Here is a 27,413-nt window from a genome sequence, read left to right on the forward strand (position 1 = left end):
ATCAGTAGCATGGGTAGAAAAATATTTGTCTTCAAACTTGTTTTGGGTTCGTTGACTTTTCTAGACCGCGGCTGCAGCTTGGGTCACTTAGTCTGATATGTTAATTCTTCACTCACAGGTTTTATACCCTCGGGTCAGAAGTGGGCGTAACCGCCTTTAGGGCAATTCTCTGGGCGTACCAAGTTAAGAGGCACGGTCTAGATTTTACTCAAATCCAATTTTAAACAAATAACTTCACATTTCATCTTTACCAAAACATTCTCTTTGATTTGGACATTTTCCATACAACGTACAATGTATATGTTATGCAGGTGAATGAGGACCCAAAAGCGACTTGGCGAAAACAGAGTCTTTAATCCAGTAAAGTAAATCTACAATCATAAAGCAAAATTCCACTCGTAATGACGAGAACAGACTGGAGACTCGATCATGAACTGCAGGTTGCCTCGGGAAGGCACTTGAACGTAGCAGACTCAGACACCTGCTCACCACGCAGCATCTGAGGGAAACACGACACGACAGGGCGATACACAGACACAGCACGGTGAACAATAGACAAGGATCCGACAGGACAGGAACGGAAAACAAGGGAAGAAATAGGGACTCTAATCAGGGGAAAAGATAGGGAACAGGTGTGGGAAGACTAAATGATTGATTAGGGGAATAGGAACAGCTGGGAGCAGGAACGGAACGATAGAGAGAAGAGAGAGAGGAAGGGAGAGAGAAAAAGGGGAACGAACCTAAAAAGACCAGCAGGGGGAAAACGAACAGAAGGAAAAGCAAAATGACAAGACAATATAAGACAAAACATGACAGTATAAACATCAAACATATACTGGGAAAACTCTTAATGTTACAATGTTTTCGTATTAACGTCATCTATTAACCTTTAAAAACAAAACAACATACATTTTCATGTTCCATCTATCGTCATGATCACCATTGTGGCTGACGGAAACCATTGTTCCAAAGTCCCTTTATTTCATGTTTAATGTTATGAGGCTGGTTCTCCATAGTAACAGGACAAAGGAATTTGTGGCCTAAGATTTACCATGGGTGTGAGGGGTCATAAACACCCCACATTACATTTACATTTAAGTCATTTAGCAGACGCTCTTATCCAGAGCGACTTACAAATTGGTGCATTCACCTTATGACAAACCACATCTTCAGACCCCTCTCTCCTCCTCTATTGGGGTTGAGAGATAATCTGATCTGATCAGAACAGTCATGACAATAGGCACTGTTTGGTGAAGCACAGAGAATTTTCATCCGACCTTAGCTTGGCGATGCGGTCTTCATCCTTGATTGGCGGAAACAGGAGTCTCGAAATGTCTGTGTCCAGTTGCAGGGGGTCCGTTTGAATTTAGAAAATGCTCCGTTATAAAAAATAAATACTTTTCTGCTCATTGAAGTCAGTCAACAGTGTGCGCCACCATCTTTTCTATTTCAAGTCCTCTGTCATTGATCGAGACAGGTGAGTGTCCACCCCAAAGTGCCGCATGGCATGACCAGTGCTTAATTTCAGCCAGATCCTGCCGGAACAGGATCCGGCACCTCTCAGATTTGACTTTGTTTGTTCTGGCATCCGGTACCTCTCGAGGCATGAGTTATTAATTATGTAACTGTTTGCACTGTAGACATTCTAATCATAGCGATCAGTATTAAATCAAGTTGCCCCCTCGTTATTTTTCCCGCCCCCCAGAAAGACCATCATGTAAAAACGTGCTGATCTTTCTATGTAATAATCCTATCCTGCCACACTGATTCCAGACCTGCTCTTATATTTGTACATAGAGGTTATGGGGAGGGCCAGTGGGGTAAGTACCTAATCCTGACACAGGTATTGGTAGTGGTGGTCAGCTAGTGAAGAGGTCCCTACATAATCACGTCACATAGAGTCGTCTCCCTACTGAATTTGAATCAGGGGAAAGCCAAATAAAAAATGGATAAGAAAAGGCAATCAAGTTTGACATTTTTCAAGTTCAAAAATCCAGAGAAAGATGGTGAATCGAACCCAGAACGAGCCAAGGAAATGTCAGTGCTGGAGGAGAGGGGTGAGCGGCAAACTGTTCCTGATGGCAATACTAATCCCACCAGTTCAGCATCACCACCGGCAGCTCCACAAGCTAGCAGGCCTCCTAGTGAGTCAGACTTAGTGGGAGAGGGAGACGGGGACCTGGGGGAGGGGGGCAGTGCATCCACCGACGAAGTGCTCGGAGCAGGTGCAATTTGCAGTTCAAGAACAAGCAAACGTATAAGCCCTGGCTGGTCATGCATAATTCAAAGTTGGGCTGTACAAAATGCAAAAAGGTAGGGAGCTTGGGTCTAAAAATGAGGGAATAAACGAGCAAAAGAGTGGGTGGAATGTACAGTAAATTAACATCCTCTGTAAAAACAGATGTAAAAACAACAACAAGGTGGCTAAACATCACAGCCACAAGCAATCGCCATCACACTGCACACTGCCCTATCCCATCTGGACAAAATGAATATCTATGTAAGAATGCTGTTCGTTGACTACAGCTCAGCATTCAACACCATAGTACCCTCCAAGCTCATCAGCAAGCGGGAGGCCATGGGTCTCAACCCCGCCCTGTGCAATTGGGTCCTGGACGTTCTGACGGGCTGCACCCAGGTGGTGAAGGTAGGAAACAACATCTCCACTTCGCTGACCCTCAACACTAGGGCCAAAAGGGTGCATGCTCAGCCCCCTCCTGTACTCACTGTTCACCCACGACTGCGTGGCCATGCATGCTTCCAACTCAATCATCAAGGTTTCAGACGACAACAGTAGTGGGCCTGATTACCAACAATGAAGAGACAGCAGACTGAAATGGTCCATAGACAGAACCCTGACAAACTTTTACAGATGCACAATCGAGAGCATCCTATCGGCCTGTATCACAGCCTGGTACAGCAGCTGCACCGCCCTCATCTGCAAGGCTCTCCAGAGGATGGAGGAGTCTGCACAACGCATCACCGGGGCAAACGACCTGCCCTCCATGACACCTACAGCACTCATTGTCACAGAAAAGACTAAAAAGATCAAGGACAACAACCACCCGAGCCACTGATTGTTCACACCGCTACCATCCAGAAAGAGAGGTCAGTATAGGTGCATCAAAGCCGGGACCTTACATTACTCATATCACATGCATATACTGTATTTTATACCATCTATTGCACCTTCGCCATCGTTCATCCATATACCTACATGTACATATTCTCATTCACCCCTTTAGATTTGTGTATTAGGCACAGTTGAAGTTGGAAGTTTACATACACCATAGCCAAATACATTTAAACGCAGTTTCACAATTCCTGACATTTAATCCTAGTTAAAATTCCCTGTCAAGGTCTTGAGATGTTGCTTCAAAATATCCACATAATTTTCCTCCCTCATGATGCCATCTATTTTGTGAAGTGCACCAGTCCCTCCTGTAGCAAAGCTCCCCCACAACATGATGCTGCCACCCCCGTGCTTCCCGGTTGGGATGGTGTTCTTCAGCTTGCAAGCCACCCCCTTTTTCCTTCAAACATAACGATGGTCATTATGGCCAAACAGTTCTATTTTTGTTTCACGTCAGACCATAGGACATTTCTCCAAAAAGTATGATCTTTGTCCCCATGTGCAGATGCAAACCGTAGTCTGGCTTTTTTATGGCGGTTTTGGAGCAGTGGCTTCTTCCCTGCTGAGCGGCCTTTCAGGTTATGTCGATATAGGACTCGTTTTACTGTGGATATAGATACTTTTGTACCTGTTTCCTCCAGCATCTTCACAAGATCCTTTGCTGTTGTGCTTTGCTTTATTTTACTTCCGGCGCCGACTGAGATGGCCGCCTCGCTTCGCATTCCTAGGAAACTATGCAGTTTTTTGTTTTTTTACGTGTTATTTCTTACATTAGTACCCCAGGTCATCTTAGGTTTCATTACATACAGTCGAGAAGAACTACTGAATATAAGATCAGCGTCAACTCACCATCAGTACGACCAAGAATATGTTTTCCGCGCCGCGGATCCTGTGTTCTGCCTTACAAACAGGACAACGGAATGGATCGCATGCAGCGACCCAAGGAAACGACTCCGAAAAGAGGGAAACGCGGCGGTCTTCTGGTCAGACTCCGAAAAAGGGCACATCGCGCACCACTTCCCAGCATTCTTCTTGCCAATGTCCAGTCTCTCGACAACAAGGTTGATGAAATCCGAGCAAGGGTGGCATTCCAGAGGGACATCAGAGACTGCAACGTTCTCTGCTTTACGGAAACATGGCTTACTGGGAAGACGCTATCCAGGGCGGTGCAGCCAACGGGTTTCTCTACGCATCGCGCCGACAGAAACAAACATCTCTCTGGTAAGAAGAGTGGTGGGGGCGTATGCCTCATGACTAACGGGACATGGTGTGATGAAGGAAACATTCAGGAACTCAAATCCTTCTGTTCACCTGATTTAGAATTCCTCACAATCAAATGTAGACCGCATTATCTTCCAAGAGAATTCTCTTCGATTATAATCACAGCCGTATATATTCCCCCCCAAGCAGACACATCGATGGCTCTGAACGAACTTTATTTAACTCTTTGCAAACTGGAAACCATTTATCCGGAGGCTGCATTCATTGTAGCTGGGGATTTTAACAAAGCCAATCTGAAAACAAGACTCCCTAAATTTTATCAGCATATCGATTGCGCAACCAGTGGTGGTAAAACCTTGGATCATTGTTACTCTAACTTCCGCGACGCATATAAGGCCCTGCCCCGCCCCCCTTTCGGAAAAGCTGACCACGACTCCATTTTGCTGATCCCTGCCTACAGGCATAAATTAAAACAAGAGGCTCCCACGCTGAGGTCTGTCCAACGCTGGTCAGACCAAGCTGACTCCACACTCCAAGACTGCTTCCATCACGTGGACTGGGACATGTTTCGTATTGCGTCAGATGGAAATATTGACGAATACGCTGATTCGGTGTGCGAGTTCATTAGAACGTGCGTCGAAGATGTCGTTCCCATAGCAACGATAAAAACATTCCCTAACCAGAAACCGTGGATTGATGGCAGCATTCGCGTGAAACTGAAAGCGTGAACCACTGCTTTTAATCAGGGCAAGGTGTCTGGCAACATGACTGAATACAAACAGTGCAGCTATTCCCTCCGCAAGGCTATTAAACAAGCTAAGCGTCAGTACAGAGACAAAGTGGAATCTCAATTCAATGGCTCAGACACAAGAGGCATGTGGCAGGGTCTACAGTCAATCACGGACTACAAGATGAAATCCAGCCCAGTCACGGACCAGAATGTCTTGCTCCCAGGCAGACTAAATAACTTTTTTGCCCGCTTTGAGGACAATACAGTGCCCCTGACACGGCCTGCAACGGAAACATGCGGTCTCTCCTTCACTGCAGCCGAGGTGAGCAAGACATTTAAACGTGTTAACCCTCGCAAGGCTGCAGGCCCAGACGGCATCCCCAGCCGTGCCCTCAGAGCATGCGCAGACCAGCTGGCCGGTGTGTTTACGGACATATTCAATCAATCCCTATACCAGTCTGCTGTTCCCACATGCTTCAAGATCCACCATTGTTCCCGTTCCCAAGAAAGCTAAGGTAACTGAGCTAAACGACTACCGCCCCGTAGCACTCACTTCCATCATCATGATGTGCTTTGAGAGACTAGTCAAGGACCATATCACCTCCACCCTACCTGACACCCTAGACCCACTCCAATTTGCTTACCGCCCAAATAGGTCCACAGACGATGCAATCTCAACCACACTGCACACTGCCCTAACCCACCTGGACAAGAGGAATACCTATGTGAGAATGCTGTTCATCGACTACAGCTCGGCATTCAACACCATAGTACCCTCCAAGCTCGTCATCAAGCTCGAGACCCTGGGTCTCGACCCCGCCCTGTGCAACTGGGTACTGGACTTCCTGACGGGCCGCCCCCAGGTGGTGAGGGTAGGCAACAACATCTCCTCCCCGATGATCCTCAACACGGGGGCCCCACAAGGGTGCGTTCTGAGCCCTCTCCTGTACTCCCTGTTCACCCACGACTGCGTGGCCACGCACACCTCCAACTCAATCATCAAGTTTGCGGACGACACAACAGTGGTAGGCTTGATTACCAACAACGACGAGACGGCCTACAGGGAGGAGGTGAGGGCCCTCGGAGTGTGGTGTCAGGAAAATAACCTCACACTCAACGTCAACAAAACTAACGAGATGATTGTGGACTTCAGGAAACAGCAGAGGGAACACCCCCCTATCCACATCGATGGAACAGTAGTGGAGAGGGTAGCTAGTTTTAAGTTCCTCGGCATACACATCACAGACAAACTGAATTGGTCCACTCACACTGACAGCGTCGTGAAGAAGGCGCAGCAGCGCCTATTCAACCTCAGGAGGCTGAAGAAATTTGGCTTGTCACCAAAAGCACTCACAAACTTCTACAGATGCACAATCGAGAGCATCCTGGCGGGCTGTATCACCGCCTGGTACGGCAACTGCTCCGCCCTCAACCGTAAGGCTCTCCAGAGGGTAGTGAGGACTGCACAACGCATCACCGGGGCAAACTACTTGCCCTCCAGGACACCTACACCACCCGTTGTTACAGGAAGGCCATAAAGATCATCAAGGACATCAACCACCCGAACCACTGCCTGTTCACCCCGCTATCATCCAGAAGACGAGGTCAGTACAGGTGCATCAAAGCTGGGACCGAGAGACTGAAAAACAGCTTCTATCTCAAGGCCATCAGACTGTTAAACAGCCACCACTAACATTGAGTGGCTGCTGCCAACACACTGTCATTGACACTGACCCAACTCCAGCCATTTTAATAATGGGAATTGATGGGAAATGATGTAAATATATCACTAGCCACTTTAAACAATGCTACCTTATATAATGTTACTTACCCTACATTATTCATCTCATATGCATATGTATATACTGTACTCTACATCATCGACTGCATCCTTATGTAACACATGTATCACTAGCCACTTTAACTATGCCACTTTGTTTACTTTGTCTACATACTCATCTCATATGTATATACTGTACTCGATACCATCTACTGTATGCTGCTCTGTACCATCACTCATTCATATATCCTTATGTACATGTTCCTTATCCCCTTACACTGTGTATAAGACAGTAGTTTGGAATTGTTAGTTAGATTACTTGTTGGTGATCACTGCATTGTTGGAACTAGAAGCACAAGCATTTCGCTACACTCGCATTTAACATCTGCTAACCATGTGTATGTGACAAATAAAATTTGATTTGATTTGGGATTGATTTGCACTTTTCGCACCAAAGTACGTCCATCTCTAGGAGACAGAACACATCTCCTTCCTGAGCAGTATGATGGCTGCGTGGTCCCATGGTGTTTATACTTGTGTACTATTGTTTGTACAGATGAACGTGGTAGCAGTTGCTAGGGACTCTCCTGGAAGAAGCTAGCTAGCTTACAAAGAATAACAACAAAAAATATCTAGTTAACAGAAGAAAGGAAGACAAAATAAGGACAAAAGGACAGAAGAAAAAGGAAAAGAAAGAGGACAACAAAGTGAAACAGTCAGCACTTCTATTGCAACTTCGTATTTCGTCGTCCTAACGTAGTCTACACTGCTATCTGCCCAGCAGCTAGCCAGCTAGCATACGTCCACCGTCTACCGAATAGCAGCACTGTAGAAACTATTATACTCAACTGAACGACTTGATTAGTGTAGTGTTAGCTAGCTACATAGTTGTCTTTGCTGTCTTCGTATCCAAGATAATTGTGTAGTTTAGAGCGTGTAGTCTTAGAGTGATTATCTTAATTTACCGAGGTTAGCTAGCCAGCTATTTGTCGTCCTTAACGTAGGAGACACTGCTAGCTAGCCAACAGCTAGCCAACGTCTACTGAATAGAACTTCCGCACTCAACAACCCGGTCGCATTCCGCTTCGCTCCACAGGTAGTATCACATTTTTCATTTCATTTCATTACAGCACAACGGTTTGATTTGTTTAATCGTAGCTAGCTACATAGCTAGCTACATAGCCGTCTGTGTATCAAAGATAATTGTGTAGTCTAGAGCGATTTTCTAGGTTAGCTAGCCAGCTATTGTCGTTCTTTTAACGCAACGTAACGTAATCAACACTGCTAGCTAGCCAGCTAGCCCCGAATAGCAGCACTGTAGAAACTATTACACTCAACGGAACGACTTGATTAGTGTAGTGTCAACAACGCAGCCACTGCCAGCTAGCCTACAAAGTCAACAACGCAGCCACTGCCAGCTAGCCTACTTCAGCAGTACTGTATCATTTTAATCATTTTAGTCAATAAGATTCTTGCTACGTAAGCTTAACTTTCTGAACATTTGAGACGTGTAGTCCACTTGTCATTCCAATCTCCTTGCATTAGCGTAGCCTCTTCTGTAGCCTGTCAACTATGTGTCTGTCTATCCCTGTTCTCTCTGCACAGACCATACAAACGCTCCACACCGCGTGGCCGCTGCCACCCTAATCTGGTGGTCCCAGCGCGCACGACCCACGTGGAGTTCCAGGTCTCCGGTAGCCTCTGGAACTGCCGATCTGCAGCCAACAAGGCAGAGTTCATCTCAGCCTATGCCTCCCTCCAGTCCCTCGACTTCTTGGCACTGACAGAAACATGGATCACCACAGATAACACTGCTACTCCTACTGCTCTCTCTTCGTCCGCCCACGTGTTCTCGCACACCCCGAGAGCTTCTGGTCAGCGGGGTGGTGGCATCGGGATCCTTATCTCTCCCAAGTGGTCATTCTCTCTTTCTCCCCTTACCCATCTGTCTATCGCCTCCTTTGAATTTCATGCTGTCACAGTTACCAGCCCTTTCAAGCTTAACATCCTTATCATTTATCGCCCTCCAGGTCCCCTCGGAGAGTTCATCAATGAGCTTGATGCCTTGATAAGCTCCTTTCCTGAGGACGGCTCACCTCTCACAGTTCTGGGCGACTTTAACCTCCCCACGTCTACCTTTGACTCATTCCTCTCTGCCTCCTTCTTTCCACTCCTCTCCTCTTTTGACCTCACCCTCTCACCTTCCCCCCCTACTCACAAGGCAGGCAATACGCTCGACCTCATCTTTACTAGATGCTGTTTTTCCACTAACCTCATTGCAACTCCCCTCCAAGTCTCTGACCACTACCTTGTATCCTTTTCCCTCTCGCTCTCATCCAACACTTCCCACACTGCCCCTACTCGGATGGTATCGCGCTGTCCCAACCTTCGCTCTCTCTCCCCCGCTACTCTCTCCTCTTCCATCCTATCATCTCTTCCCTCTGCTCAAACCTTCTCCAACCTATCTCCTGATTCTGCCTCCTCAACCCTCCTCTCCTCCCTTTCTGTATCCTTTGACTCTCTATGTCCCCTATCTTCCAGGCCGGCTCGGTCCTCCCTCCCGCTCCGTGGCTTGACGACTCATTGCGAGCTCACAGAACAGGGCTCCGGGCAGCCGAGCGGAAATGGAGGAAAACTCGCCTCCCTGCGGACCTGGCATCCTTTCACTCCCTCCTCTCTACATTTTCCTCCTCTGTCTCTGCTGCTAAAGCCACTTTCTACCACTCTAAATTCCAAGCATCTGCCTCTAACCCTAGGAAGCTCTTTGCCACCTTCTCCTCCCTCCTGAATCCTCCTCCCCCCCCCTCCTCCCTCTCTGCAGATGACTTCGTCAACCATTTTGAAAAGAAGGTCGACGACATCCGATCCTCATTTGCTAAGTCAAACGACACCGCTGGTTCTGCTCACACTGCCCTACCCTGTGCTCTGACCTCTTTCTCCCCTCTCTCTCCAGATGAAATCTCGCGTCTTGTGACGGCCGGCCGCCCAACAACCTGCCCGCTCGACCATATCCCCTCCTCTCTTCTCCAGACCATTTCCGGAGACCTTCTCCCTTACCTCACCTCGCTCATCAACTTATCCCTGACCGCTGGCTACGTCCCTTCCGTCTTCAAGAGAGCGAGAGTTGCACCCCTTCTGAAAAAACCTACACTCGATCCCTCCGATGTCAACAACTACAGACCAGTATCCCTTCTTTCTTTTCTCTCCAAAACTCTTGAACGTGCCGTCCTTGGTCAGCTCTCCCGCTATCTCTCTCAGAATGACCTTCTTGATCCAAATCAGTCAGGTTTCAAGACTAGTCATTCAACTGAGACTGCTCTTCTCTGTATCACGGAGGCGCTCCGCACCGCTAAAGCTAACTCTCTCTCCTCTGCTCTCATCCTTCTAGACCTATCGGCTGCCTTCGATACTGTGAACCATCAGATCCTCCTCTCCACCCTCTCCGAGTTGGGCATCTCCGGCGCGGCCCACGCTTGGATTGCGTCCTACCTGACAGGTCGCTCCTACCAGGTGGCGTGGCGAGAATCTGTCTCCTCACCACGCGCTCTCACCACTGGTGTCCCCCAGGGCTCTGTTCTAGGCCCTCTCCTATTCTCGCTATACACCAAGTCACTTGGCTCTGTCATAACCTCACATGGTCTCTCCTATCATTGCTATGCAGACGACACACAATTAATCTTCTCCTTTCCCCCTTCTGGTGACCAGGTGGCAAATCGCATCTCTGCATGTCTGGCAGACATATCAGTGTGGATGACGGATCACCACCTCAAGCTGAACTTCGGCAAGACGGAGCTGCTCTTCCTCCCGGGGAAGGACTGCCCGTTCCATGATCTCGCCATCACGGTTGACAACTCCATTGTGTCCTCCTCCCAGAGCGCTAAGAACCTTGGCGTGATCCTGGACAACACCCTGTCGTTCTCAACTAACATCAAGGCGGTGGCCCGTTCCTGTAGGTTCATGCTCTACAACATCCGCAGAGTACGACCCTGCCTCACACAGGAAGCGGCGCAGGTCCTAATCCAGGCACTTGTCATCTCCCGTCTGGATTATTGCAACTCGCTGTTGGCTGGGCTCCCTGCCTGTGCCATTAAACCCCTACAACTCATCCAGAACGCCGCAGCCCGTCTAGTGTTCAACCTTCCCAAGTTCTCTCACGTCACCCCGCTCCTCCGCTCTCTCCACTGGCTTCCAGTTGAAGCTCGCATCCGCTACAAGACCATGGTGCTTGCCTACGGAGCTGTGAGGGGAACGGCACCTCAGTACCTCCAGGCTCTGATCAGGCCCTACACCCAAATAAGGGCACTGCGTTCATCCACCTCTGGCCTGCTCGCCTCCCTACCACTGAGGAAGTACAGTTCCCGCTCAGCCCAGTCAAAACTGTTCGCTGCTCTGGCTCCCCAATGGTGGAACAAACTCCCTCACGACGCCAGGACAGCGGAGTCAATCACCACCTTCCGGAGACACCTGAAACCCCACCTCTTTAAGGAATACCTAGGATAGGATAAAGTAATCCTTCTCACCCCCCCCCCTTAAAATATTTAGATGCACTATTGTAAAGTGGCTGTTCCACTGGATGTCATAAGGTGAATGCACCAATTTGTAAGTCGCTCTGGATAAGAGCGTCTGCTAAATAACTTAAATGTAAATGTGGTACCTTCAGGCGTTTGGAAATTGCTCCCAAGGATGAACCAGACTTGTGGAAGTCTACAATTTTTATTCTGAGGTCTTCGCTGATTTATTTTGATTTTCCCATGATGTCCTGCAAAGAGGCACGGAGTTTGAAGGTAGGCCTTGAAATACATCCACATGTACACCTCCAATTGACTCAAATTATGTCAATTAGCCTATCAGAAGCTTCTAAAGCCATGACATAATATTTTGGAATTTTACAAGCTGTTTAACCTTTCTAGCGCAGCGGAACCCCTCCCGACAACATTCCGCTGAAAAGGCAGCGTGCAAAATTCAAAAATATTTTTTATAAATATGTAACTTTCACACATAAATAAGTCCAATACAGCAAGTCCAAAACATCTTGTTAATCTACCCATCGTGTCTGATTTCAAAAATGATTTACAGCTAAAGCATAACATATGATTATGTTATGTCATAGCCAAGTTGAAAAAACACAGCCATTTTTCCAGCCAAAGATAAGAGTCACAAAAAGCAGAAATATAGATCAAATGAATCACTAACCTTTGATGATCTTCATCAGATGACACATTGGACATCATGTTACACAATACATGTATGTTTTGTTTGATAATACTCATAATAAACATTGACAACAGATACAAGTGTTATTCACAGAATTAAAGATCGACTTCTCCTTAATTAATGCAACCACTGTGTCAAATTTCAACAGAACTTTACGGAAAAAGCATAATCTGAGAACGACGCTCAGAACCCAAAACAGCCAGAGGAATATCCGCCATTTTGGAATCCAAAAAGTTAGAAACAACACCATAAATATTCACTTACCTTTGATGATCTTCATCCCAGGAATCCCAGTTTGACAATAAATGACTGATTTGTTCCATAAAGTTCCATCATTTATGTCCAAATAGCCACTTGTTAGCGTGTTCAGCGCAGTAATCCATCTTCATGAGGAACAGGCACTTCATCCAGACAAAAACTCAAAAATTTCCATTAGGGTGCTTTAAAAACAAGTCAAATGATGTATGGAATCAATCTTTAGGATGTGTTTAACATAAAACATCAATAATGTTCCAACCAGAGAATTCCTTTGTCTTCAGAAAAGCACTGGAACGAGAGGTAACTCTGTCGGGATCGCGCGTCATGAGACCAAGGCACTCTGCCAGACCACTGACTCAAAGAGGTCTCATTAGCCCCTCCTTTATAGTATAATCCTCATTCAAGTTTCGAAATACCGTTGACATCTAGTGGAAGCCGTAGGAAGTGCAACTTTATCCATATCTCAATGTGTATTCGGTAGGCCAAGCTTTGAAAAACTACAAACCTCAGATGTCCCACTTCCTTGTTGGATTTTTCTCAGGTTTTCGCCTGCCATATGAGTTCTGTTATACACACAGACATCATTCAAACCGTTTTAGAAACTGCTGAGTGTTTTCTATCCAATACTACTAATTATATGCATATATTAGCATCTGGGACAGAGTAGGAGGCAGTCCACTCTTGGCACGCTATTCATCCAAAAGTGAAAATGCTGCCCCTTATCCCAAAAAAGTTAAAGGCACTGTCAACTTAGTGCATGTAAACTTCTAACCCACTGGAATTGTGATATAGTGAATTATAAGTGAAATAATGTTTGTAAACAACTGTTGGAAAAATGACTTGTGTCATGCACACAGAATATGTCCTACCTGACTTGCCAAAACTATAGTTTGTTAACAAGAAATTTGTGGAGTGGTTGAAAAATGAGTTTTAATGACTCCAACCTAAGTGTATGTAAACTTCCGACTTCAACTGTAGTTGTTGGGGAATTGTTAGATTACTTGTTAGATATTATTGTTAGATATTACTGCACTGTCGGAACTAGAAGCACAAGCATTTCGCTACACTAACATTAACATCTGCTAACCATGTGTATGTGAGAAATAAAATGTGATTTTAATTTGAAGTTGACTCTCAGGAGTTAAAAGGACTTGACATGGGGAGAGTCATTGTGGGAGGTTTTGAAAACGAAGGTAGGACATTTTCTGTTACTTTACCTTCACAGCACAGACCCAAGTTTGTAATCTGAATATATGCTTCACATTATCACATAGGCAGGAGGCCTAAATATTCTCATATGTGTGTTCTGCTGTTGCCTACATTTGAAGTTCTATTCAGATATTGTTCTACTGCTACATTGATGTCTTGAAAATGATATGAAATCCGGGTCTGGTGAGCCCCACAGCTGAGTATGTGTGCATATGGAGGGTGTTCTGCAGTGTCGTCTAAAAATGTTGCTGTACGTTGATATCTAGAAAGTGAGGCTATAAGAAATTCAGACTTGTGTAAAGCCCCGCAGATATTCTCAAGTTTGTGGGCATACTGCAGTGATGTCTGAAATTCTTTAAATTAATTAGCACCTTGGAGAGCGCTGTCCGTTTCACCACCATAAATATTAGGCAACTTGGCTGTTACGTTGTGTTTGACACTTTTTCTCTCAATGTGTTCCGGTACCTCAGAGCTCCCCCGGATAACCCCTCTAGCGCTCACCATGGTGTTCCAGGATCTCCCGATTTACAAATTAAGCACTGGGCATGATGACAGCCACCTGTCTCAATCAATGAGAGTAAATAACTTTCTCAGCTAGCGAGCCACTGTCTTTGTCATCTTTTATTTTTTTATTTTCAAAGAAATTCATTATTTCACCTTTATTTAACCAGGTAGGCCAGTTGACAAGAAGTTCTAATTTACAACTGTGACCTGGCCAAGACAAAGCAAAGCAGTGTGACACAAACGACAGAGTTACACGTGTAATAAACAAACGTACAGTCAATAACACAATAGAAAAATCTATATAAAGTGTGTGCAAACGAGGTAAGAGTAGGGAGGTAAGGCAATAAATAGGCCATAGTGGCGAAGTAATTACAATTTACAATCTGTCCTCTTGGTGCTGGCATCGGCTGTAGCTGAGCTTCTACCGTTAGCTAAATCCAACTCTTTGTTTTGAATCCTCTTCTCTACAAGTGAAAACAAACCCAGATTTCCCAGGGTGATGATGACAATAGCCCATTGAATGACATTATCCTAGAGCTAATGTCCCAACAACACTTTAGAAATGTCAATAATAAAATCAAATATAAAATATAGCGAGAGTCAAAATATCACAAATATATAATATCAAATACCATAGGAAATGTGTTATACAAACACTTATCAATTGATTGAAAGTGGACTGACAGGTGGACGTTGTAAATAGATGGATATCGAGTAAAGAAATTACATGATTTTTTTTCTGATTGGTTAGGAAAAAAGGCAGGGCCCTGTGAGAGGGGAAATGAGCAGTCCCATACTGAAAGTGTGAGAAAGATGTAAAAGGAGAGATTCATTAGCGATACTGTAGGTGAGTGTGAAAGAGAGAAATACCTCGAAGTGGTGAAACTCAATATTTACATGTGTGCCTCTAGAATGTAATTTTATGCTGTAGTGTTAATATTTCCCTTCACTGGAACTAAGGGACCTAGCCCGAACCATGAAAAACAGCCCAGACCATTATTCATCCACCAAACTTTACAGTTGGTACTATACATTGGGGCAGGTAGTGTTCTCCTTGCATCCGCCAAACCCAGATTTGTCTGTCGGACTGCCAGATGGTGAAGTGTGATTCATCACTCCAGAGAACACGTTTCCACTGCTCCAGAGTCCAATGGTGGCAAGCTTTTCCACTCCAGCCAAAGCTTGAAATTGTGCATTGATCTTAGGCTTGTGTGCGGCTGCTAGGCCATGGAAACTCATTTCATGAAGCTCCGACAAACAGTTCTCGTGCTGACGTCTCTCACCACACCTCTTTGATATAAAATCTCTCTCTCTCTCTCTCTCTCTCTCTCTCTCTCTCTCTCTCTCTCTCTCTCTCTCTCTCTCTCTCTCTCTCTCTCTCTCTCTCTCTCTCTCTCTCTCTCTCTCTCTCTCTCTCTCTCTCTCTCTCTCTCTCTCTCTCTCTCTCTCTCTCTCTCTCTCTCTCTCTCTCTCTCTCTCTCTCTCTCTCTCTCTCTCTCTCTCTCTCTCTCTCTCTCTCTCTCTCTCTCTCTCTCTCAGCCCAATCCCACAATGGTTACAGCAGTCCTCTACACGTTACCCTACCGCTAACGAACACCTTAATGGTAATATGGATATGAAGCTTACCTTACCACTTCTGTGTGTGAAAGTGGGGGGGACACACTGACAGAATGACATAAATTGATAGCCATCTCTCTCTGTCTGCCATTCTCTCTCACTCCTTCCACTCCCTCTCTCCATCTTTCATTCCCCATTAATATGAGCTTTTTTTGTTTCTGCTGTCCTGACACCTGACTGATTCTCTGTTTATTTATTTTACCTTTATTTAACTAGGCTAGTCAGTTAACCTCTCTAGGGTAGGGCAGCATTCGGAATTTTGGATGAAAAGCATGCCCAAATTAAACCGCCTGCTACTCGGGCCCAGAAGATATGATATGCTTATAACTGCTGGTAGATTTGGATAGAAATCATTCTAAAGTTTCCAGAACTGTTAGAACAGTGTCTGTGAGTATAACACAACTCATGCGCAATCCCAAGAGAGTGCATTTCTTGTTTACCTTTTTTTTTTGACGACGTTATTGTCCGGTTGAAATATTATAGATCATTTAGGCTAAAAACAACCTGAGGATTGAATATAAACATCATTTCACATGTTTCTATGAACTTTACGGATACAATTTGGATTTTTTGTCTGCCTGTTTTGACTGCGTTTGAGCCTGTGGATTACTGAAGAAGACGCGCAAACAAAACTTTTTGGGGATATAAAGCGACTTTATCGAACAAAAGGAACATTTATTGAGTAAATTAATGTCTTCTGAGTGCCACCAAATGAAGATCATCAAAGGTAAGGGATTAATTTTATCTCTATTTCTGAGTTTTGTAACGCTTCTGCTTGGCTGGTTACTGTTTGTAATAATTTGTCAACTGGGCTATTTTCTGGGCTAGGTATGTTCTGGGTTAGGTATGCTTTTGCCGAAAAGCAATATATAAGTCTGACACTGTGGTTGAATTAACAAGAAGTTCATCTTTAAACCTATGTAAAATATGTTTTGTTTTCTGAATTTTTATAATGAGGATTTCTGTATTTGGCGCTCTGTAATTTCACTGGATGGGACGCTAGCGTCCAACATACCCTAGAGAGGTTTTAAGAACAAATTCTTATTTTCAATGACGGCCTAGGAACAGTGGGTTAACTGCCTTGTTCAGGGGCAGAACGACAGATTTGTACCTGGTCAGCTCGGGGATTCAATCTTGCAACCTTTTGGTTACTAGTCCAACGCTCTAACCACTAGGCTACCTGCCACCACAAATAAAGAAGTTTAACCGTCCTAATAGTGTGTAATGTTTGTTCGCTTTAAAACAGAACTGCCTCTGAACTAGTAGGCTGAGAAAGCCTAAAGAAAAAGTGTCCTAATGCATTATCTAGTAGATGGAAGTAGACGCCTTGTAAGTAGACGTATAAAGAGCGTTGTCCGTGTTCTAATGTGTTCTTCATTGTGAGCTGATTTACCCTGAAGCACATGAACCAGGAAAAGGGCCTCTGTTCTGGGTAGCATCTGCAAACAGAAGCTGAGACAAGACAACCCCCCCCCCGCCTCCGCCTAATCCAAACACACACACACACACACTCTCTCTCTCTGATAAGACTGACAGCCTCCCTCTATCCCTCCCTCCTCAATGATCATGCCCCATCTGAGACTCTTTACTGTGTCGGTACGCTCAGATGTGCACACCACATTCAGCTCCAGACACAAGGCACAGGCTGGAGCCAAGAATGAGAGTTCCTCCTTCTGCACCAAGACTCCCTGAGGCTAGAGCTAGCCGTCATTGATTTCAATCAATTTTGCGTAGTTTTTTTGACGAGTTTGTGTCATATTTCTGTCTATACTTTTCGTTGAGGCTTGCGTCGATGCATGCCTTTCGAAATGTGTACAAGCAGAGTACGCATCCGTGCCCCTTTTCGCATACTTTGATTTGGACTTATGCTCTGGCCCTGCCGTACTCCAATTTGCGTGCTCGGAGCACGGTCGTACGCATATTGAGAAACACCCAAAATCTCAAAAAGAACAACAGAAAATAGAACAGTAAGGGACATAGGGCCAGAGTTTAGACCCTGGAAGGGACAGAACAGAGTGTGTTTCGAAGACCACTCCCCAGAATCTCTGCTCTGTCTCTTGAAACACGATATTAATGCAGAGTGATGGGAAGACAGTCACAGCTATGTAAGGTATGCAAATCACATGGATTTCTCTCTCTCTCACACACACACAAGAACCCAGACAAAAGGATGTAACTAATGGCGACCGAGACCTTCACGGGTGTCCTTTTAACTGCCTGTCAGAAAGCCATCCCAAGGTGAAGAAACAAAGGACCCATATCGCAATAATGTCACAGTGATAGATGAGGTTTTTAAACGGCTTGGAGTAGTACATGTGCGCTGTTCTACAACTCTAAACAAGTGTTTTAAAATACCCCCAAAAACCCATTGTGAAGACAGAATGCGTCCAAAGTGGCACCCTATTCAAATCAAATCAAATGTATTTGTCACATACACATGGTTAGCAGATGTTAGTGCGAGTGTGGTGAAATGCTTGTGCTTCTAGTTCTGACAATGCAGTAATAACCAATGAGTAATCTAACCTAACAATTCCACAACTACTACCTTATACACACAAGTGTAAAGGGATAAAGAATATGTACATACAGATATATGAATGAGTGATGGTACAGAACGGCATAGACAATATAAGGTAGATGGTATAGAGTACAGTATATATATATATATATATATATATATATATATATATATATATATATATATATATATATATATATATATATATATATATATATATATATATATATATATATATGAGATGAGTAATGTAGGGTATATAAACATAAAGTGGCATAGTTTAAAGGGGCAAGTGATACATGTATTACATAAAGATGGCAAGATGCAGTAGATGATATAGAGTACAGTATATACATATACATATGAGATGAGTAATGTAGGGTATGTAACCATTATATTAAGTGGCATTGTTTAAAGTGGCTAGTGATACATTTTTTACATCAATTTGCATTATTAAATTGGCTGGAGTTGAGTCAGTATGTTGGCAGCAGCCACTCAATGTTAGTGGTGGCTGTTTAACAATCTGATGGCCTTGAGATAGAAGCTGTTTTACAGTCTCTCGGTCCCTGCTTTGATGCACCTGTACTGACCTCGCCTTCTGGATGATAAATATAATAATAATAATAATGCTGTGGGTATGACATCTCCGGTGCACTTTCTAATGAACTCGCTCACCGAATCAGCGTATTCGTCAATGTTGTTGTTGGACGCAATGCGGAACATATCCCAATCCACGTGATCGAAGCAGTCTTGAAGCGTGGAATCAGATTGGTCGGACCAGCGTTGAACAGACCTGAGCGTGGGAGCTTCCTGTTTTAGTCTCTGTCTGTAGCCTGGAAGCAACTAAATGGAGTCGTGGTCAGCTTTTCCAAAAGGAAGGCGGGGGAGGGCCTTATATGCGTTGCTGAAGTTAGAATAACAATGATCCAGGGTTTTACCAGCCCTGGTAGCACAATCGATATGCTGATAGAATTTAGGGAGTCTGTTTTTCAGATTATCCTTGTTAAAATCCCCAGCTACAATGAATGCAAGCCTCAGGATATGTGGTTTCAGTTTACATAGAGTCAAATAAAGTTAGTTCAGGGCCATCGATGTGTCTGCTTGGGGGGGAATTTATACGGCTGTGATTATAATCGAAGAGAATTCACTTGGTAGATAATGCGGTCGACATTTGATTGTGAGGAATTCTAATTCAGGTGAACAGAAGGACTTGAGTTCCTGTATGTTGTTATGATCACACCACGTCTCGTTAATCATAAGGCATACCCGCCCGCCCCTCTTCTTACCAGAAAGATGCTTGTTTCTGTCTGCGCGATAAGTGAAGAAACCAGCTGGCTGCACCGACTCTGTTAGAGTCTCTCGAGTGAGCCATGTTTCCGACTGTTCCCTATATAGTGCACTACTTCTGTCCGGAGCCCTATGGGCCTTGTAAAGGCAATAGGGTGGCATTTGTGACACAGAATTGATTTGACCACAGGAAGAGTGTTCCAATATTTCAAGCACATTTTTCAATATTGTGTTCAGTGTTTTACTGACACAATCAGTGTTTTACTTTCCAGTCAGTATCCTGTTGGGTAGTGGAGGCTCCAGATGGAATACAACTAGTACAGATGTTGTGTCTTCACTCTTACATCAAGGTATAGTTGTGCATATTCCCTGACCTATTTTCCACCCAAACCCACCCACAGAGAGGGGGAGGGAGGGGGGGGGGTAAACAGAGGGATGGAGGGCAGAGAGAAGTGAGTGGGAGGGGGGGGTGAGTGGAGAGGGACAGTAGAGAGAGTTCAAACATAAAAACAATGCCACAAGAAATTACACATTTTCACACGAGGGAGTTGAAAAGCATCAGTGGCTTTCTAAGGCTGACTCTTCATCTTAATTCATGTGTGTGAGTGTTGCTACTGTTGAAACCCCTTCTCCCACCCTGCATCACTGGGCTCAGAGTGTGGGTGGGGTATGGTGGGGGTAAACTAGGGGTATGTGGTATGGCTAGGGTAAACTAGCATGGTAATGACGGTATAGGGGCTGGACTGAGATGACGTGAGTGGTTGACAATCTATACTCCTGTGGTCAGACCCACCCACCCAGCCTCCATCTCAGGTCCCTAGTCTTTAATCCTAATCTAATTCAATGTCATGCCACAGTGGAACAGACCCATCACAGCTGCTACACATACATTCATATGCATTAACTTTGACCTCTTAAACAGATAAAAAAAAACAAGGCTGGTTATGTAAATCCAAAACTTCATTAGCCTCTTTGGCTCAAAACTTTGACCTCTTAAACAGATAAAAAAAAACAAGGCTGGTTATGTAAATCCAAAACTTCATTAGCCTCTTTGGCTCAAAGGCAACAGAAAAATATATCTCATAGCATACATGTATACCATGTAAGCAGTTGCTGTATTTTACCATGCTGCTACTGGGCAGTACTGTAAGCCTTCCTCCTATGGATGCCAATCACAGCGTAAGTAGCCTTGCACAAGCGCCTGTTTATGTAGCGCGAGGCAGCTTGAGGTACAAGTACATCCCCTGGACAGGGCGCGAGTCTATCATCACTGCATTCCTTACCAAAAGGCTGGCTGGACCTCTTTAAAGTCACATAGATCTCATCATTACGCTCATAAGACACACTTCATTAAAGCCACAAAAACACCCAATCAATAATACACAGGATGAGGCAGGAGTGGTTTAATTGACATAAACTAGAGATTAAAGAAAGTTATAGGCTAGACAGTCTCTCAGGAGTTACTGGTGAGGGAAAGAGAGGGAGAAGAGGGGAAAGAGTGAGGTGTTGCATAGGAATCAGAGACAGATTCATTTATTGACAGATGCCATGCAACTCTACATATTGTATCGATCCAGTGAGGTTCGAGGGAGGTTTAGAGAGAAACAATAAAAGCAGAATTTCATTGGTAAAAGTAATATCTCTTCATTGCTCCACAGTTCATCTTACTCTTCAGATGCATCTCATAGAATACTTTCAGAAAGTATTGTAAATTAACATAGATCAGCCATTACTGAAAGTTCATGTGTAAATTATTTGATCACTAACACTTGCCTGTATGCATTGCATGGCCTCATGCACAAGAGTGCCTGATCCGAGTGGGAGTAAGGAGTGTAAAGTCTAGAAAAAGCTAGTCTGCGTCAATTATAAATCAAACCGTTAAAAAGACCAGTCTGTCTATCAGACAATGGCAATGGTAGGACAAGTCTGCTTGAGACCAAAGCACTGTCTAAACACACTCAAAATGTCACTTTCTCTCTCCCTCCCTCGGTCCCCTGGCCAGTGATGTAAGTGGAGTGGATAGGTGAGGACAGGGAGTGTCCGTGTACTGATACACACAAAGAGACGTTGAAACAATGCGTGGAGACGGTAACACGCAACACACTGGAGAGATGCCTCTGTGCCAAAAACCTCTGTAAACCCTGTGAAGTGCTGCGTCACAGTGAATACGGTAGACTCAGATGTCAGGGATGTTAAGGGGGATCGAAGGGCAAGGGAGGACTAAGGCCTGTGCATGAAACACACAGAGAATCTCACTGCCGATAGACTGGTAATAGGTACTTATCCCAGTCGGAGGCCGTTCCTTCTCTCGCTAAAACAAAAATGGTACCTGCTGCGTGCTGACCTGGTAGTGACGAACCTACCGTTTTCTACTTGTAGAATCGCAATGCTCGTCAGTTGCCAACCATATGACTTTGAGCCAATCAGAGAGCACAAAACTCCACGTGGGGGAGCCAACAAGAGACAACAAAAAGGAACATTTTCTCAGTACATCCACGGATAAGACAGTCACACTTTATATACAATGTCGGCTATGAGATAGTAGCTAGCTAAGTGCACAGACGCAATGCACACAACACTAAATACTTCCTCCAAACTAGCTAACCACTGTAGCTAGTATTGACATTATAATTAAATATGAGCTAGTTTCCATGAAACAGCTGCCAAATTAGTGCAGTGTCATTAGCTAGCTAGCTATGCCAGCCCATAGCCAAACATTTGGCTATGGGCTTGCACTGACCGTATGGGATTATGGAGAGTGAATTCAATTGTTTCTTCATCATCTTGCTAGGTAGTTATCTGGCTGTGGCCATCTGGCTTTCTACAAAATAGCAACATCAGCGCAGCTAGCTAGCTAACGTTGGAATCTAGACCATACGCAACACACAAGGACGCGCATTGCCAAACAACGCTACTGCAACCCTCTGGTTTGGAGTATTTTAACAAGGCTGAGCTGCTGACGGCTTCAGTTTTTGCTACGTGAACAGCAACCCTACTGGTGTGTCTGAGCTATTGTGTTTTGGAGGCCCCATGCAGAGCCCCCCCAACAAAACCTTTTCATGGATTTATAGTAAACACTTGTAATTTAACTGTAAAAATGTATTACCTTTAAATATGTCATGAACACAACCAGTCATGATGTGTTCATATGATTGTCAAACAAATCACTTCAAACTGTAGGTTACCTTGGCACGTTCATCCAAAATAATTCCAGCATCCGGGAACAGTGCACTGTGCACCAGTCAATGTTCCTACAATTCGCAAGTGGCTGAAACTGTCTTACCGGAGAAAGCATCCGAGTGAGCAAAACAGCGCCCCTCTGTATTACTATATGTAGCCCATGTATCTGATGCTGTCTGGCCAAAAATAGTATGACATGCCATGGGCCACACATACAGTACATGTCCTCTGCCTCGATGACCATGGCAGTATTATCAGCAGCACCTGTCTTTTTACTAAAGAAATGCTTTAATTGACATAACATTTTTACATAGAAATTATCTTTCTTTCTTGTTCTCTGCCCGTCCTGAAAGCACCTCGTTGCTGCAGCTTAATGTCAATGAAAGTCACGTATGCAATCACATCGCGTGAAACAATGCAGGTGAACTCTTTAGTGTGGAATAGTCCTTTATTATTAACCATTGTGGATGATTAAGGACACTTGTTTCTACTATTATGAGAAAAACTTGGATTAATATTGATATGAAATATATGTAACAGAGTTAATTATTCTGTCCCTCTCCTCAACCTGGGCTCAAACCAGGAACCCCTGAACACATCTGTAACTGCCTCGCACGAAGCATCGTTGCCCATCGCTTCACAACAGCCTCGGCCCTTGCAGAGCAAGGTAAAGAACTACTTCAAGGTCTCAGAGCGAGTGACGTCACCGACTGAACAGTTATTAGCGTGCACTGCTAACTCGCTAGCCATTTCACACCGGCTACATATATGTATGGAAAGAAACAATTGATCTATTATGAATTATTATTCAGCTGTTTTGATTAATTTACTTTTTGGGGGGACCGTTTTTGTCAGCAATGTGTCTTAATTAACCTGGGCACAGTGTCCAGGCAAAAAAAAAAACTCTCTCAGCGTTTCCTTTGCAACTTTTAAGCTTCCTGCTGATTTTGCTGCTGCTGAACCAACCTGCTGATGGGGAGGGCACTTAATTAATTAGAAATGATTATACAAAATATATATTACTAGTGTTATTTGTATTAATTATTCCTCTTCTGCCTAATGGTAAATCCACCACTGGGGAGGGGAGGGAGAACGGGGCAGTGAAAAATAACGAATTACATTATCCCTATGAATAAGCACAACGTGCGCACACACATTTAACTATTTTACATGAACTCCAAAATGATGGACTGCACATGCATGATATTATATCGTCCATAACTCCTACTATCTAGAATGGATGACATAATCTTGCTGTACCTAACAACAGACTGCACTGTGACAAGTAAGGAAAAGACACTATGAAGTATAATAACGCAACAACACTGTAGCCTCTTCCCAAAGCAAACCGCATCACAACTGTATTTCTGCTTTAATCAAAGCAAACAGGTTTTATTGAAGAAGAAGAAGCCACTTTCCTTTCATATACATTTCCCCCTTCTGCGTTCCTTCCTTTCAAATTGTAAAACAAAATTGTGCCCAGAACTACCTGGAAAACCAAAAACTAGACCGAGCCTGCTTTGGTGTCCCGCGTAGCTGACTAAACTCCACTCCACGGTGAAGGAGGTTTCGGATGAACTTCGAGTGGAGTTTAATCAGCTAGTGTCCCACCCAAAACTCAAACCAGAGTAACTAGCCTACCATGGTTATAGCATACATTGACGCCACATACTCCAAACAGACATGCGACATCGTTCAACAGAGAGAAGTGGACCTGGATCCCGCCATACCTTTGAAAAGGACCGCCATCCATAGATAGATCCCAATCGAACACGGTCCAAAAAACGTGCGGCACCGCATCCTTGTGTTCACAGGAATCCGACGTCCCGCGAGTCTTCACTGGCGGCTAGATTGAAATTGCTCGCTCAACTCGGATTTGAGCACTTGGTTGGGAAAGGGTGAGAGTGAGTGCGGTAGATATAGTTAACAACATCTGCGTGTGCACGCTGCTTAAAACACATGCTCATACATTGTCAAATCATAGTCTGCTGTAATGAAATACATTTAGCGCATAACAAAAATCAAACTACCCGGTGTCGGAATTGTCGGTTAACATGATATGATGACCATGTGAATCTTACACCAAACTTGTGGCTGACGTTAGGATGTCCCTCTTCGCTCGTTTACCTTTTCCGTGACTCTCTGCTCCTCTGGTCTGTTCGACGCGCGCGACAGGGTTCGCGTCGTCTCCGCGAAGAGGGCTTTCCACTATTTACCACAGCCATATACTCAAAATTGGCTCGTCAAAATTCATGAAAACGCGAACATTCGCTTTATGGTCAACATTTAAGGTTAGGCATACGGTTAACAGTGTAGTTAAGGTTAGGGCTAATGTAAGGTTTATTTTTTTATTTTTTTATCACATTTTAAGAAGAGAAATTGAATAAATATACTTTGTGGCTGTGGTAACCAGTGAAGACCCGCTAAGAGTTTATAGATTCAGAAGGGGCTTAGTGTTGAGGTCAGAGTCTGGTTTTTATCGTTTTACAGTAAATATGACCATCAATGTTCTTGTGAGTGAGTTGTAACCTATAGGCTAGCAAAAACAGAGGAAGGGAGTGAATAGGTCATAGACAGTAAAGTATAATGGATGAATGGGCTAAAAAGTGGAACTCCTCTACGTTAGTAATTGTTTAGTGCGAACCGTCAAAAGGCATTTTTGCCATTCTAGTATTAATTAACTTTATTTAGGTCTGTTTATGCTATTTTTTCCCCCTGGCCGGGCTTGTACAGTAATCAATTGATCTATTTATTCCATTCCATAAATAATTTAAACGAGAATATAATCCGATAAAGGGTGATGGGGAAACACTACGCAATAAAGCGTGCCAATTGCGCTGCCTTCTCTCTCTCTCTCAAACTGGAATTTCCATGTGTAGACTACTTTAAAAAGCGATCTAAAGAAAAGCAACATTGACATGTTTGTTCTTGCTATTTTACAGTTCGGCTGTCTTGATCCCAGCAGGACGGTTTGATTTGTGCACACTGACATGCGCGTTTCACACAATAGGCGAGCGGTTGGGAGAGGGAGAGCAAGACAGGAACTGTCCAGTGCTTGGTGGTGCTGTCTCTGTCTGCGCCGTGTCTGTCCTGTCTGGGACAGCCGAGGTGTCCATGTCGCCCTCTGAATCTAGAACTATTTTGCAGGTCCAAATTTGCTCTGTCATTTCACCGCTTGGGATGAGACAAAGTGTGTCTGAGTGTGCGAGTTTGTGTGTGTGTTTCCTCATTCAGCGTCACTAACACACCAGACACCAGGAGAATTTGTTCCCAATGTGCTACTGCCTCCCACGCCTAATCCCTTCCATACTCCTGGGGGACTTTGCTTTCACTGAGAGCAGTAAACACATAATGCTCACAAACACACACTTTGAGATAAGCAATAATACACACTCTGCTCAGAGTAGACAGATCTGTCACAGGGGAACTTTACTGAACTCTGAGCTGCAAGGGTGAGAGAGATTTTTTAAAATCTCTTTTCAATCTTTTCCCTATTTCTCTATACCCCCTCTCTCTCTTCTGTCTCGCTCCACCCTCCCCCCCCTCCTCGATCTCTACCCGCCCCCCTCCTCTCTGCTCTCTATCCCGCCCCCTCCTCTCTGCTCTCTACCCGCCCCCCTCCTCTCTGCTCTCTACCCGCCCCCTCCTCTCTGCTCTCTACCCGCCCCCTCCTCTCTGCTCTCTACCCGCCCCCTCCTCTCTGCTCTCTACCCGCCCCCTCCTCTCTGCTCTCTACCCGCCCCCTCCTCTCTGCTCTCTACCCGCCCCCTCCTCTCTACCCGCCCCTCTCCTCTCTGCCCCTCCACTGTTGGAGGTGATATCCAGAGTGCAGTGGCCTGATCTTTACCCACCACTGTGAGCTCTCTATGGCCCAGACCACCAGCAAGCATCGTGTGTCTGTGTGTGTGTGTGTGTGTGTGTGTGTGTGTGTGTGTGTGTGTGTGTGTGTGTGTGTGTGTGTGTGTGAGACTGTTTTACTGGAAAGAAAGGGGAGGTTGGGAGTGAAACAGTGAGTGAGAAAATAATCTGATGAGGGAGGGAGGGATGCTTGAGAGATGGCCCCCTCTCATGTTAATTTTTTAAATATTTTATACATGAGATGTGCTGTACTAATGGGATTTAATGCAGTAGACTAGCGTGTAGTCCATTCTCCAGTCTGCTCCACTCTCCAGTAGACTAGCGTGTAGTCCACTCTCTCTGCTCCACTCTCCAGTAGACCCGCCCCCCACTCTCTGCTCTGTGTAGTACACCCAGCCCCACTCTCCAGTAGACTACCCGCCACTCCTCCAGTAGACTGCGTGTAGTCCACTCTCCAGTAGACTAGCGTGTAGTCCACTCTCCCGTGTAGTCCACTCTCCAGTCTCTACCCGCCCCTCTCCTCTCTGCCACTCTCCCCGTCCACTCTCTGACTCTCTAGTCCGCCTCCAGTAGACTAGCGTGTAGTACACTCTCTAGACTAGCGTGTAGTACTCTCCAGTAGACTAGCCCACTCCTCCCTGCTCGTGTAGTCCACCCCCTCCTCTCTGCTCCCTACCTCTCCAGCCCCCTCTCCAGTAGACTCTGCTCCCACCTCCAGCCCCCTCTCCAGTCTGCTCTCTACCTAGCCCCTCTCCTCTCTGCCACTCTCTACCGCCCCTCTCCTCTCTGCTCTCTACTAGCGTGTAGTCCACTCTCCAGTAGACTAGCTCCACTCTCCAGTAGACTAGCCCTCTCCAGTAGACTAGCGTTTAGTCCACTCTCCAGCTAGACTCTGTAGTCCCTC

General features: G+C 45.0%; 1 protein-coding gene across 4 annotated transcripts in view; it reads right to left on the reverse strand.

Moving 5' to 3' along the window:
- Positions 1-24,868, reverse strand: part of LOC124011443 (neuronal acetylcholine receptor subunit alpha-7-like) — a 73,960-nt gene extending 49,092 nt beyond the window's left edge. Inside the window, exons 1-2 of one of the 4 annotated variants that reach the window (XM_046324837.1) lie at positions 24,779-24,868; positions 24,382-24,534 (exon numbers count right to left, since the gene is read on the reverse strand). In XM_046324837.1, coding sequence (XP_046180793.1) covers positions 24,382-24,451 — 70 coding nt within the window. In that variant the 5' untranslated portion in view covers positions 24,452-24,534; positions 24,779-24,868. Of the gene's footprint in view, positions 1-24,381 lie in introns of all 4 variants that reach the window. The other 3 variants (XM_046324836.1, XM_046324838.1, XM_046324839.1) reach the window with 3 other exon arrangements.
- Positions 24,869-27,413: the final 2,545 nt, after the last annotated feature.

This window comes from Oncorhynchus gorbuscha, linkage group LG23, assembly GCF_021184085.1.
Source record: "Oncorhynchus gorbuscha isolate QuinsamMale2020 ecotype Even-year linkage group LG23, OgorEven_v1.0, whole genome shotgun sequence".
NCBI lineage: Eukaryota > Metazoa > Chordata > Actinopteri > Salmoniformes > Salmonidae > Oncorhynchus > Oncorhynchus gorbuscha.